The following is an 11,558-nucleotide window of genomic DNA, read 5'->3' on the forward strand; positions in this document are numbered from 1 at the left end:
AGACTCGATAGATAACAATGATATTAGTGCTGTAATATGGTGGAAAACTAGACTCGATAGATGACAATGATATTAGTGCTGTAATATGGTGGAAAACTAGACTCGATAGATAACAATGATATTAGTTCTGTAATATGGTGGAAAACTGGACTCGATAGATGACAATGATATTAGTGCTGTAATATGGTGGAAAACTGGACTCGATAGATAACAATGATATTAATGCTGTAATATGGTGGAAAACTGGACTCGATAGATGACAATGATATTGATAGTTGACAAAGATGATAAATATTCATGCTGAAATATGGTGAAAAATTTGTTTGAAGACAATGATATTAGTGCTGTGTATAGAAATAAAATCAATGATGTTACCAATGAATAACACATATATACTACTACATAAATCCATCTTATCGTTATTCAGATGGGATGCCCTTTTTCACTGGCCCTTTAGTAGTTGTTTTTGCGAAAGAGGTGACGTTTTAGCCCGGTGAACTCTGCCATTTTAGCCTGCACCCCATGTTGTATGACTGTTAGTATATAACCAGAATTATGGACCCAGAAATTTCAGTTTCTCCATCCCCAGGTTTATTTAGTGAGATACCATTAACATTTTTATATTTTGTCATAGTATCATATTATTTTTAATCCCTAAAGGGGCGGTTGGGTAGCCAATTGGTTAAATTTTTCGCTCATCACGCCAAAGACCTGACATGTGTACAATGTGTGAAGTCCATTTCTGGTGTTCCCCACCGTGATATTGCTGGAATATTGCTTAGAGCGGCATAAAACCTTACTCACTCACTAAATCCAATCCCAAAAAAACAGAGGAGACAGGCGTTATATATTAAATCAATGTGTGTTAGTTATTTTGTATTGTGACACTGAAATTTATTTTGTCACAGAATCTCATCTTCCTGAAGCAAGTGTCCACTAGCCTCTTTAAAAAACTAGGTTTTGATGTAGGCTAGTGGACAGGAAGATGCAGTGTCCAAGATAACCTCAGTATACATTCTCATCAGTGTCCTGTTTTCACAGGGGCGGTCGGGTAGCCGAGTGGTTAAAGCGTTCTCTCGTCACACCGAAGACCCGGGTTTGATTCCCAGCATGGATGGGTACAATGTGTGAAGCCCATTTCTGGTGTCCCCCGTCGTGATATTGCTGGAATAAAGCGGCATAAAACCACACTCACTCACTCACTTCTGTTTTCACAGCTCCAGATAGGCTGAAACCAGGGATACAGACGCAAAGATGTCCAAGCCAACCATGCCAGAGGTGAGAGAGATCAGTATATCAGAGAGTGGGTGGAGTGGGAGAGGGTGCAGTGGAATTAGTCCCATCATGGTCTACATGTAAAAACAGCCATTGCTCACGACACCATTCACTCGCTCACCATCAATAGTGATGGTAAATGTGTTTAACTGTCTCTTAATAATTATGTTATTTTTCATAGAAGATGCAGTCAGCACTAAACATGGATTGAAAATAGACACTACCAGGATGTCTAGAAAATAGTAAAATCTTTGGCTACTGTTTCCCACAAGCCTGATGCACAAAGCATTACTATTGGCAGGAGAACCATGAAGATCCGGGTTAAAATAGGTCTTCAGCAACCTCATGCTTGCCTTAAAAGGCGACTATGCTTGTTGTAAGAGGCGATTAATGGGATCGGGTGGTCAGGCTCGCTGACTTGGTTGATGCATGTCATCGTATCCCATGGATCGATGCTCATGATGTAAATCACTGGATTGTCTTGGCCAAACTCGTTTATTTACAGTGAGTGAGTGAGTTGGGTTTAATGCCGCTTTTAACAGTATTCCAGTTATATCGCGACGTGTCAGCTTAATGTGGGAGGAAAGCCCGAAGTGATGCAGGTTTCAGACATTTACCACTTTGGTGAAACCCACAAGCATGGGTATGGGGCTGACAAACCTTAATACATAATCGGGGGGAACGGGGATTCGAACCCACAATCATAGGTTTCTGGCATGCCCAACTCTGCACAGAGAATTGCGGCGCCTTAGACTACTGGGCCACCCGTGCCCCCTGATTATTTACAGACTGCCATCATATAGCTGGAATATTGCTATTGTGGTCTTAAACAACAAAACAAACAAACATATGATTGTTCACGGGTCCAACGCAGGACCAACCGAACTCAGGTACCTGACTTACTTGTTCCAGCCCTAATGGACACCCAATTCAGTTGCCAAGAGGCCAAGGGATCAGTTTTGATTAAAAGAATCAGGAAAAACTGTGAATGTGATAATTATTGTGTTTTTAGTTTTGTGATTTGTTGGCAATATAAACTTGTGTTAATCAGAATGTAGAGACTGATGCCTCTGCTGAGATGCCAGGAGCCTGTGGAGGAACCAGCAGCAGCAGCAGCAGCAGCGGCAACACCAACGCATACATCAACTACACAGGTAAATCACCTCCTGACATGTGTCCCTCTAACTTGTAGTTTGATGATCTTGCTGTGGATCTCGAGTACACTGCTATATGTTGAAGCAGCTTGATGATCTTGCTGTGGATCTCGAGTACACTGCTATATGTTGAAGCAGCTTGATGATCTCGCTGTGGATCTCGAGTACACTGCTATATGTTGAAGCAGCTTGATGATCTCGCTGTGGATCTCGAGTACACTGCTATATGTTGAAGCAGCTTGATGATCTCGCTGTGGATCTCGAGTACACTGCTATATGTTGAAGCAGCTTGATGATCTTGCTGTGGATCTCGAGTACACTGCTATATGTTGAAGCAGCTTGATGATCTCGCTGTGGATCTCGAGTACACTGCTATATGTTGAAGCAGCTTGATGATCTCGCTGTGGATCTCGAGTACACTGCTATATGTTGAAGCAGCTTGATGATCTCGCTGTGGATCTCGAGTACACTGCTATATGTTGAAGCAGCTTGATGATCTTGCTGTGGATCTCGAGTACACTGCTATATGTTGAAGCAGCTTGATGATCTTGCTGTGGATCTCGAGTACACTGCTATATGTTGATGCAGCTTGATGATCTTGCTGTGGATCTCGAGTACACTGCTATATGTTGAAGCGGCTTGATGATCTTGCTGTGGATCTCGAGTACACTGCTATATGTTGAAGCAGCTTGATGATCTCGCTGTGGATCTCGAGTACACTGCTATATGTTGAAGCAGCTTGATGATCTCGCTGTGGATCTCGAGTACACTGCTATATGTTGAAGCAGCTTGATGATCTCACTGTGGATCTCAAGTACACTGCTATATGTTGAAGCAGCTTGATGATCTTGCTGTGGATCTCGAGTACACTGCTATGTGTTGATGCAGCTTGATGATCTCACTGTGGATCTCGAGTACACTGCTATATGTTGATGCAGCTTGATGATCTCGCTGTGGATCTCGAGTACACTGCTATATGTTAAAGCAGCTTGATGATCTTGCTGTGGATCTCGAGTACACTGCTATGTGTTGATGCAGCTTGATGATCTCGCTGTGGATCTCGAGTACACTGCTATATGTTAAAGCAGCTTGATGATCTCGCTGTGGATCTCGAGTACACTGCTATATGTTGAAGCAGCTTGATGATCTCACTGTGGATCTCGAGTACACTGCTATATGTTAAAGCAGCTTGATGATCTTGCTGTGGATCTCGAGTACACTGCTATGTGTTGATGCAGCTTGATGATCTCGCTGTGGATCTCGAGTACACTGCTGTATGTTGAAGCAGCTTGATGATCTCGCTGTGGGTCATGAGTACACTGCTATATGTTAAAGCAGCTTGATGATCTTGCTGTGGATCTCGAGTACACTGCTATGTGTTGATGCAGCTTGATGATCTCACTGTGGATCTCGAGTACACTGCTATATGTTGAAGCAGCTTGATGATCTCACTGTGGATCTCGAGTACACTGCTATATGTTAAAGCAGCTTGATGATCTTGCTGTGGATCTCGAGTACACTGCTATGTGTTGATGCAGCTTGATGATCTCGCTGTGGATCTCGAGTACACTGCTGTATGTTGAAGCAGCTTGATGATCTCGCTGTGGGTCATGAGTACACTGCTATATGTTAAAGCAGCTTGATGATCTTGCTGTGGATCTCGAGTACACTGCTATGTGTTGATGCAGCTTGATGATCTCGCTGTGGATCTCGAGTACACTGCTGTATGTTGAAGCAGCTTGATGATCTCACTGTGGGTTATGAGTACGCTGCTTTTCACATGAAACATTCACTTCTTGTAATTAGTCTCCCATTTCTGCCCAGGTCCTGATGGCACCAAGTTCAATGTCCGAACAACAGGCAAGGCCCCCAACCTGCAGATTGGCTACAACAACGTCATGCATGTCACAGAGAACTCCCTTCTCAATCCAAAAAGACCCAGGTTGCGACCGATGATAGAGCCAAAACTACCTTTAGTCAGTAAGTCAGCCATGGAACATTTCAACATCAGTAGAAGTGATGTTTTATTGTGCAGGGTTCAACACTCGTGCGTTCTCGATGCTGTATTGAATGAGAAAATGAATTGCATGCACTGCTACTCTGTTGGTCTTGATCTGACAGTTTCCATATTTTAGCGAAGAAGTCCTGGCATTATCCTTGTATTTTGACCTTTTCAGTTGCTTTAGACCTTTATGTACCCAAATGAAGGGTCTTCAAGAAAAATCCACAATACTCAGGGCTAGTGTTTACCTTTTAGCTCACCTGAACTTGCTTCCATATCAAATAAATTATTTTTGCATGTTACCCAGTGATGTGTTTTGATGAAATTCATATGCAGTATGGAGGATGCTTAAAAACATCAATAGGTTTTGGTGAATCCCATCTTCTGTTGTTCATGTTAGGATATTCTTGTTTACACTTTGATTAGGACTTTAATAATCTGATATTGCAAATGTTCAAGAAAAGGGTCAGGTGAGCTACAGAACCTTGTGACTTTATATTCTCAACATGCTGAACAATGTCTCTTTTTAATCAGATTTGTTTCTCTCCATTAAGAATCATCAGAGGTCCCTGGCCCCGGTGCAATGGAAGTTATTGCATGTAATATCGGAAAGGATTGGAAATATCTAGGACGAGCACTAGGACTGACAGACGGAGAGCTGGACAATATTCGAATTGACTACTATCCTGAGGGTCAGTACGAGATCTGCTACCAGACGGTCCGCAAGTGGAAGGAACAAGCATTTCCAACAGAGCTTCGCCGACTTGCAAAATGCTGTGCCAAAATTGGCCGTGGTGATGTCGCTGACAAGCTCGCAAAAATGAAGCAGGAGGGAAACTCCTGAGAAAAATTGTTCTTGAAATACTGACGTGCTTTTTCTGAACATTTTTTGTCCAAGGCAGATGTTCATCTGTGATATTTTAAGCCACCCAATTTCATTACATCAGATCTTCATGCTTGCTACCACTGCACATAGATCTGGGGACATCCCATTACAGGTCACATCAGAACCACCTTCACAAATCTTTGATCGACCAATGAAATGACAAACAGGAAGTCAACATAAGCCAATCAAGAGGCATTTTTCTCATGTTTTACTGCAATAGTTTCAAAATGGCAACTTCCATTCCAGACTAAACTTTGATAACTGAACCAAAAACAATTATGGGATGTCTAAAAGATGGCTGAGGTCCTGTGACTGTGACCTTGGCCTCTGTGTAGCAGCTGTGAGCACTAAGATCTGGTGTTAAAGGAATTGTATGCCACCTTTTGTGGAGTCAACTAACTCAAAGTTGGGTTTTGATGATTTGATAAACTCTCTAAATCCCAGGACTGGCAATCATGGTTATTGAAAATAACAAACTTTGAGTTTGACAAGTATATTTGGAGGGTTTCTTGGCCTTTGTTATTTTCAGTGTTCACCGCACACAGAATATTATATATTTTACCTTGTACTGACTCATTCTGATTGCTTATCTCATCTCATTCCGAAAAGGTAGTTGAAACTTCTGTGCTGTGTTCCCACGGACAGAGAAAAATAAAAATATCTCACCCAAACGCAACCCTCAGCCTCAGTCCCAACCTCCACAAAGTCCACATCGTTGGCCCCAGAGGATTCTACAAAGATGTCCACCAAGGAGGCCACGAAGTCGACTTCGAAGTCACAGAAGCAAGCTCCCTGTTCGCAGCCGTCAACCTCCATGCGGCCTCCATCACTCGTTAACTTTTCACAGGTTTCAGGCATACAGACCTGCACCCAGGACCAGGCCTTCACCCAGCCTCAGACCTTCACTCAACCCCTGCCATTCACGCAGGCTGCAGTGTTTACACAGGCACAGCCTCCTACGTTCCCAGCTTTAATCGCCAAGGTACCATGCCTCCCCTCATCCAACGATTTCGTAGCTAGTTTTACTGAGCAAATGATACTTGCCGTGCAGCAACAACACACTCTCACTCTCAACAAACCACCTACACCGTCTAATTATTCCAACCAGATTCAATAATCAAATAAAGGCCTTCATCGCCCCAGTTCCAGACCTTCAAACCTTGGGCCAACGATGCACTGGCCATGTTGTGGGAAGGACTTCATGTTTATGTGTTTCCCCCACCAGCACTGTTACCATCAGTCCTACAGAAGGTCAGACATACAAAGTGCCTTCTACTGATTTTGGTCGCATCTTACTGGCCAGCAAGAGTCCAGAACTAAAACTTCATCAAACCGACTTCATCCTCACTCTAGCAGGTTCATCCAAGCTTTACGTTTGAGCATATCACAAACAACCTCACCAGGCAAGAATACTTAATCAGAGCTGCTGCAGCTGTCTCCCTAGCTCTTTGTAGATCTACTAGAAAGCTATATGATGACAAATGGAAGAGCTTCGACCAATTTGCAAGAAGTAAAGGATTCTCAGGAGTTGAAGCCACTTCACCTCAAGTTGCAGAACCCAAAATCTCAAGGGTTCAACGCTGGGCGTATCAGCTCTGTTCTTACCATGTATAACGGTATCAAAATGACTAAAGTCCATCAACTGATCACTCTACTCCATTCTTACAGACTAGAGGATCAACTGAAGAACTGCCAGAATGTCAGGTATCCTTGCCATAGATTTCAGCAGCACTCGATTCAACAATGGCAACAACACATCAGCCCATCTTGGTCTCCGATAGGATTTTATCACCAAGAATCAACTGCCAGGTCAGCCAGGCAGACAGTTTCACATTCTTCCATTTATCATCTATACGTAGATTAGGCCGGTTAGGGTAACGGAAAAGAGAGTGACGAGTGTATTGGCTTGGTCACATGCTTCTGGTGTGGATTCGGGGATGAGGAGTGCGTTTGGGTGAGATGTTTTTCTCTGTTCTGGGGAAGACAACACAGGAGTTTCCACTACCTTCTCTGAATCAGATGAAATAAGCAATGAGTACGAGTCAGGATAAGTATAAAAGATATATATATTTACCCTAAAAAATACATATTTCTAAAATGATACTGTGTATCATCAATTGTTTTATGTGAAATGCCACATTCAAATAGATAATCACACTTCCTTAGAGAAAGTCCATTGAAAGAAATGATTTAATTGGATGATGATAGTTATTCTTATTTGGAAGCATGTTTGTGGTCTGACCTTAAAGTAACATCACAGAAAGAAGATTGGGTATGTACTGAAAGAATTTTCTATAATGCTGTTCAGATATGTATATGTATTTCCCCTCGTCTCTCGAATCTTAAAGTTAATATAAGTTTTAACATGTGTTTCGTTTAACATCCATCTTCCCGTGGCAAAGGGCGTTAACTGCCTATAAAAGTTGAACTAGGCTGTTATTCATTTTGTGAAGGAGATTGTAGTGTAGAAATGGAACCCATCAACCTGTGCTTACGGTGGGTGACAACCAAGTGGGTTAGGTGGTCTCATTCACTGACTTGGTTGATTCAGTGTCATTGCATCCTGACCACTTTGGAAATTGCTCATAATACCAGTCACTAGTTTGTCTGGTCAAGACATGGATGATTTCCTAGAGATGGAAGTATGCTTACTGTGGCACTAAACAACACTCACTTGCTCATGTCAGAGTCAGAGTTTTTTACATGGGATCGGAGTAATGCCCCTTGGCCATGCCAGGATTCACTGGTTGTTGGTTCCGTTCCAAGATTACATCAGCGTCACAGGGACTGTGATTCTCATAAGAACTTTGTATCACAGCGACTAAGGGGATCAGGTGGTCAGGCTCTCTGACTTGGTTGATGCATATCATCGATCCCAATTGCATGGATCGATGCTTATGATATCAATCACTGGACTGTCTGGTCCAGATTCGATTATTTACAGACCGCTGTCATATAGCTGGAATATTTCTAAGTGTGGCATTAAAAAACAAACAAACAAACAAACAAGCAAACAAACAAACATTTTCAAAGTGGCGGTAAACCTTGAGCTTCAGGAGTGCAGTATACATGTACCACACAAACATGTATTAATTTGTTCGTTGTTTAACGCTGAAGTATTTCAGTTATATGGCAGTGGTCTGTACAATTAAGTCTGGACCAGACTGTCAGTGATTGATATCATGCACGCCAATTCACATAATTGGGATATAATGACATGCATTCAACCAAGTCACCGAACCTGACCCCCAATCCATTCAGTCACATCTTATGACAACCTGGTACCTGGTACCTATATCATTGTATATCCTTACCCGGGGTTCCCCCTAGTTAAACATGTATTAGAAACAGACTATGGTAATTAAGTATTTGGCTCAATGTAGACTCGAAGCAGTCCCTGTTTGTTTGCTTTTTGAAGTTATTTGAGCCATTATTTACATGTTATTATAATATATTGGAAATTGCTGCAGTCTAGGCACAATGTTGATCATCAGCTTCTGGAGTAGATGTGTTGTGTTGTTTCATTGTTCCATTAGTGACAATATGGTTATAGCGTGTCATCATACCCGACGGCGTTGTTATTGCTCTCTGTATCAATCACTGGAATTGTCTGGTCCAGACTCGTTTATTTCCAGGCCTCCATCATACATATTGCTGAGTGAGACATTGCACCATGCACAGAGAAAACTAACAAACAATATTTCATTTTAAATATCATTGTGGCACTGGGTTGCTCTGATTTCCATTGATAACATAATGTGTATTTAGTGTACGTAAAGGATAAAACATGCTCCCGTGCATTTGGTTGAAAATGTAAAGATGAGAGAATGGAACAAACTCATGGGCAGGGAGTTTGTCCCGACCCTAGTTCTTTATATTTTTAACCAACCCAAAGAAAATCTGAAACAACATTAATGAGCAACGTTGTTTCCAACCCACTTTCCATGAACCTTAGGAAACGACTGTTCAATATCTATTGCTGGCTTACTTTAAAATGAGATTCTTAAAAGCATTGTGGTTTATCAGTGGCCATGCAGCCGAGTGGTTGACGCCGTAGGCTACAAATACGAAGGAAGCAATTTCAATCCCACTGAAATATAAGTAACATTTGTTACAAGTAACATCATTATGTCATTTAATTTTACATCTTTCCTGTGAATTTAATAATCAGCCAATCAGCATCGAGACTTCTAAGTTTGGTATGAGCATGAGGAGCTTATCAGATTTCTGTATCTTGAAATTAACCTTTGACCGGCAGTTCCGAATTGAAATAATAAAGGCTGCACTATTACATTGTTGTAGATGTTCCATGTAGATATATTTGTGTTCTATTTTGTTTTCTATTTGTTAAGATTAAGATGTCTGAATTGAGGTGGTAAAGAAATTAAACAGAATCATTTTAAAATGTAACATCTGATTGGCTCAAAAACCCAAGCATCCTTCATTTGGATTCTGAGGTCAAAGTTGGCTCAGAGTTCACCTGACATGACCTCCTGTGGATAGTTTGTTGCATCTTCACACAGTGAGGCTTCTTGATGGTGCACAAGATCTGCTTTAAACTATGTTGGTAGGAAAGCCTTCATGAAGCATGGTTGTGTTGCATGCAATGCCATAAATATACTACTCAACTATTCATACAGATATTTTTTTATCATCCAAAACTTGCTTCCACAGGAGATATTGTTTGGATGAGATCAAGCAATATCTACACTGTAGATATCGCTGCAATGAAATTACATCACAATGCTTTGCAGACCATTGTGACGTCAATGGTAACCATGAAGTCACAATCAAATGACATCACTAATGGCTCTGCTACTGAAGCTGTTTGCAGTACTTTTTACACTGAAGACACTGCTAATAAATGTCTACAAATTGAAAACGTTGAAAGAATGATGTTGGATAATAAATAAAATCTCACCCAAGTGACTTTTGATATCAAATATATCAACACTCATTGGCAAAAATCCTTGGCAAGCCTCGGAATTTTTCAACTTTTATCAACTCGTGTTGATATATTTTATATCAAAAGACACTCGGGTGAGATTCTCTATATCTTTCCATGATACACAAAACTGTTTTTTATATGTCAAGTGTACATTTTAAAAGAATGACATCTGATTATACCTATCGAAATTTCAATAGCATATTTGTCCACGTTTCATTCTTTCCTGGTCAGTAGATTGGTAAACCATCAAAATAAAGTATAGCTTAAAAGAAAAATGTTGAGTTTTCATAAGAGTTCACACTTTAATCTGTAGAAATCAGAATGCTCAGAAAGTGTTTCTTATGAGATTAGCTTTCCCATGGTACTGGTTCCATATTCCACCTAATGACCACCATACCCGCTTGGTAGTGCTTCACATCACACTGCTTCCTCGTCCCTGGCACACAATGCTACAAAGATATTGTTGGTAAACTTTTTCCCCCTTTATGGCTTGTTAGTGGATATGAAACTATAAATTGCTTACATAACACAGCAAAAAGTGCAGTTTATCAGAGGACACACTTGTCGATTCAGTCCTTGCCAACTTTTTTTTGATTTTGTCAATGAAATGATTGAAATGAGTCATTTATTTTCTCAACATACAAACAGCTTAATTCTTCATGACCAATTATTTCAATACTAATGATTGATGGTACAGCTATCTTAGAATTCTTTCATAACTTAGCTGGGAGTTAAAATAAATGTTAATGTGTCATGGTCCAGACACAGGATATAGTTATGTATGTAGTCAATCTGATTTTGTTGATCAGGGTTAGAAATAAGTCAGCAGTAACATATGCTTGTCGTAAGAGTCGACTAGATCAGGTGGTAAGATTCTGTGACTTTGTTGATTGCATGTCACAGATCCATGTTCATACTATCAGTCACTGGTTTGTCTGATCCAGAATCTTACATGGGGGCAGAGCCGGCCCAGTTGTCTAAGGCGCCACGATTCGCTGTACAGAGTTGCGTCCCTTGGGCACCCCAGAAACCTATGATTGTGGGTTCGAATCCCGGTTCGCCCGATTATGTTTCTAGGTTTGTCAGCACCATACCCGTGCTCGTGGGTTTCACCAAAGTGGTAAACCTCTGAGACCTGCATCACTTTAGGCTTTCCTCTCACATTAAGCTGACACACTGTGATATAAATGGAATAATGTTAAAAGCGGCGTTAAACCCCACTCACTCACCTAGAATCTTACAAACCATCGTCATATACAGCTGGAAGAAAACTGATAAACAAATATTTTGTTG

General features: G+C 41.1%; 1 protein-coding gene across 3 annotated transcripts in view; it reads left to right on the forward strand.

Annotated features, from left to right (window-relative positions):
* The window catches only part of LOC124148298 (protein immune deficiency-like), a 39,921-nt gene that overhangs the window by 1,373 nt on the left and 26,990 nt on the right, over positions 1-11,558 (forward strand). Inside the window, exons 2-5 of one of the 3 annotated variants that reach the window (XR_007221945.1) lie at positions 1,218-1,278; positions 2,327-2,429; positions 4,254-4,409; positions 4,986-7,352. Coding sequence is in view for 2 of the 3 variants with exons in the window: in XM_046519318.2 (XP_046375274.1) it covers positions 1,255-1,278; positions 2,327-2,429; positions 4,254-4,409; positions 4,986-5,275 (573 nt within the window). In the remaining variant the exon portion in view is untranslated. Of the gene's footprint in view, positions 1-1,217; positions 1,279-2,326; positions 2,430-4,253; positions 4,410-4,985; positions 10,041-11,558 lie in introns of those variants that run through there. The other 2 variants (XM_046519318.2, XM_048398902.1) reach the window with 2 other exon arrangements.

Source organism: Haliotis rufescens, unplaced genomic scaffold (genome assembly GCF_023055435.1).
Source record: "Haliotis rufescens isolate VD_foot unplaced genomic scaffold, xgHalRufe1.0.p SCAF_19, whole genome shotgun sequence".
NCBI classification, from domain to species: Eukaryota; Metazoa; Mollusca; class Gastropoda; order Lepetellida; family Haliotidae; genus Haliotis; species Haliotis rufescens.